The sequence below is a fragment of the Sinocyclocheilus rhinocerous genome, unplaced genomic scaffold (genome assembly GCF_001515625.1).
Source record: "Sinocyclocheilus rhinocerous isolate Xijiao unplaced genomic scaffold, SAMN03320098_v1.1 scaffold2219, whole genome shotgun sequence".
Classification (NCBI taxonomy): Eukaryota; Metazoa; Chordata; class Actinopteri; order Cypriniformes; family Cyprinidae; genus Sinocyclocheilus; species Sinocyclocheilus rhinocerous.
In genome coordinates, this window is record NW_015644357.1 from 26311 (window position 1) to 29860 (window position 3550).

Sequence of the window (3550 nt, forward strand, 5' to 3'; positions counted from 1 at the left end):
ATTACAGATAGTAGCGAAAAAAGGTGTTTTGAGATATTTGTATTTATTTATTATTTTTATATTTTTATTTATACATTTTTTTTATTTATTATTATTATTATTATTATTTTATTTTTTGTTAAAGTCCACCGAGCTATAGTTGAAGAAACTCATTTTCACTGTAATAATGGCTGTAGTTTCTCTCGTCTGGCTACAGTACAGTCAGTAGGTGGCACTAGAGACGTTTGTGACGCTCCATAAAAGCAAAGATAGAAGAAGATATTACACGCAGATCCCGCCCGATTGACAGATGATTTCCACCAATCAAGGTAAAGCTGCCTTTTTCCCTTTCCGTGTGTTTCTATCCTGATAGGTCAGCTGGGCTGCGCTGTTTAGTTGAGCTTACCGGAAATCAGTCTATTTATTCAAAGTGAACTGAGCTTTTGTGTTTCTGCAAATATTACTATTACAAACTGTCAAACTTGGCTGAACTTCGGGAAACATGGAACAAGTCGGGAACAAGTATTTGTGCCAGGATTATTTCAGGCGTTTTTGGCTGTAGTTTAATAATCAGGGTAGTAAAGCATGTTAGAAGCTTGTACACAACTGTACAGAAATCAATTGTGTGTCCAAATTACCTTACTTACTACAGTTATATTTAACACAGTAAACGTATAATAAATTATTATATAGTGGGATGCCATCTTATAATACAAAATAATATTGCATCCACAGAGCTCTGAAAATTTGATGCTTTTTTATTTTGTATGATAGTGTAATACATGGTTGAAAAGTTATTACAAATTAGTTAATATAAGTTACTACACTTATTATTTTACAGAAACTATCATTAAATATATCTAGGGAGCTGTACAGAAAATGAGCATGATAGATTTTTGTAAGGGGGAGGTAACAGTGGGATTAACAATCCTTTTTAACACAATTATTTAAAAAAAGGAAAAAATAAGCAATATTTGTTTGACATTTCACTCTGTTCTGTCTGATTTTCTCAATAGCTTTGCATTCTTCAATGAACATGCAATTTGAGGATGGTATATTCATCAAAGATTACATCAGGATGATGGCGTATATGATCGTGTTGTGTTTCACACTGGCAATTTCATTATTATTTTGGTTCCTTTCCATAACTGCCAGCACATACTATGGTGAGAGTTCACTTTCTAATTTCTGTTTAAATACATAAGGGCTGTGTGTGAAACCAGACTTATTGCTCAGTTTCATACACTCAGTGTATGTGTATGAAAGGGCCTCCTATGGAAATAGGTTTCTAAGACACCTTAACCTCATGTCTAAATATCTAAATGTAAATTTAAACTAACTTTATAAATAACCAAAGAAAATATTTTGAGATCACAGTACTTATTTCTAAAAATTATATTTCATTAAAAAAATGTGGCATAAAATGTCACTAAAAACTGACCAATTGATAACAGTTGTAATTTATACATTATTCTTTCCACCATCTACACACACAGTGTATCCTTGCAGCTTGCAGCTTTAGACATAGCCATGATATCCCAACACAGAAAAACTGGCTATTATTTATTGTGTATTACTGTGCACACACAGGCACAATTTTAATCACTTTAAATTTAGTTACTAAAGATGAAAATTTAGTTAAAACCTGTAGTAGGAAAATATTGAGTAGAGATTATTGTGACCGTTATCATACAACAAAGTATGGCAACAGTATTACAAAGATGTTGTTTAATTGTAATAATTACAGTGCGTGTTTATACAAAGTGCACACAGTGCAAAATCAAAATGTAGATATTTGCAAATAATGGCGCTTTTCCACTGCGTGGTACGACTCGGCTCGGTACGGCACGACACGGCTCGGTTTGCGTTTCCACTGCAGTTTAGTACCGCTTTAGAGTGGGCGGGATTATCCACATGTCGTTATAGTTGCACCGCCTCTACTGCCGCGACTGGTACTGTACCCAGTGGAAAACCCCCCAAAAGTGAGCCTTACCATGCAGTGGAAAAGCGCCATAAGTGTGCAAAATCATTTTCTTTTTAAATAATTGGTTTTGAAAGCAAATTGAAATTGTAAACAGCATGGTTCACATATGCTTTGGAAAAGTCATGTTAATTAACAAAATTGTATGGTAATGTAAAATTGAGAGGATTCTGACTTTTCATGTCCAGATCATTCCATATAAAATACTGTTTTGCAGGTACTCTGCAGCCAGTATCACCATGGCGGTGGCTGTTCTCCGTGCTTGTCCCTCTTTTCATCACATTTCGAGCCTTTAAACGCAAGAATCTTGATCATGGTGGTGCCATAGGAGGTGAGGAATAAATTTTGAAGTTCAGATGGTCTTTTATGGGGTCATTTTAATGTCACATCAACATTTGTGACAGGTCGTAAAGGGTTGTTATACAAACCCCAAAACAGACATGCTTGGAATCTCATGTAATATGTAGAAAAAAAGTCACCAAAAACAAACCCCTCAACAATCTAAACCAACGTTTGCCAAGCCTTTTCCTGGAGGCACAGCAACAGTTTCGAGCTTTTCCTAATCAAACACTCCTGATTCCATACATAAGCACATTACTAGATACTCCAACACCTGAAAAAGATGGGTCAGATAAAAAAAAGACATCCAAAATGCGTACTGTTGGTGTGCCTCCAGGAACAGGCGTGGGAAACACTGATCTAAACTAACCCATTCTAACCAAACACACAGCAGATTATGGCATTAATTAAACATCCTGAACAAAACTGCCCATGATTCTAGGCACCTTAGAAATAGTACATAGGAAATGAAGTAAATATCAGACAAACTAAAATTATCGTATATATATATATCAGCCATACAGGTTAAATTCTGCAAATGAACATAAGCCTCTGAGTGCTTTTTCTGCATGTTACAGTATATGTTTAATTTTAAGTATTTTATTTTATGTGAACCCCTAATGCCTCAGTAATTCAGGATTCTGGGAGAGGAAAGAAAGCCACAGACGGAGATCAGAGAGCCAAAAAAGGATAAAATGTCAACAATGTCATATTTCAGCTATTTAGAAAAATTCCAGATTGCAGTTTCAACTGTAACATGATAAACATCATGACTGGGTCAACAGATTAACTGTAAAGATCTGGCTCAAAACATTGATTCATTCATAATCTGGACTTGAGCTGCTTCTCTCCTGAGTGTGTCAGCAAGAGGGTGTGTAATATACTATTATAATATTTTGAAGTGATAAAAAAGCTTGGAAATATGCAAATACAGAACTGGAACGTTTAGCATAATACATTGTATTTTATAAGAGAACCACACTGGATATACAGGTGCATCTCAATAAATTAGAATGTCATGGAAAAGTTCATTTATTTCAGTAATTCAACTCAAATTGTGAAACTCGTGTATTAAATAAATTCAATGCACACAGACTGAAGTAGTTTAAGTCTTTGGTTCTTTTAATTGTGATGATTTTGGCTCACATTTAACAAAAACCCACCAATTCACAATCTCAACAAATTAGAATACTTCATAAGAACATAAAATAGAATACTTCATAAAAACATTTTTAGTGAATTGTTGGAAAG

General features: G+C 34.4%; 1 protein-coding gene across 5 annotated transcripts in view; it reads left to right on the forward strand.

Moving 5' to 3' along the window:
* The first annotated feature begins 255 nt into the window (after positions 1-255).
* LOC107758202 (transmembrane protein 19-like) overlaps positions 256-3550 on the forward strand; it is a 16807-nt gene continuing 13512 nt past the window's right edge. For 2 of the 5 annotated variants that reach the window (XM_016575880.1, XM_016575884.1), the window contains exons 1-3: positions 256-308; positions 996-1145; positions 2178-2291. In XM_016575880.1, coding sequence (XP_016431366.1) covers positions 290-308; positions 996-1145; positions 2178-2291 — 283 coding nt within the window. In that variant the 5' untranslated portion in view covers positions 256-289. Of the gene's footprint in view, positions 309-391; positions 555-995; positions 1146-2177; positions 2292-3550 lie in introns of those variants that run through there. The other 3 variants (XM_016575883.1, XM_016575881.1, XM_016575882.1) reach the window with 3 other exon arrangements.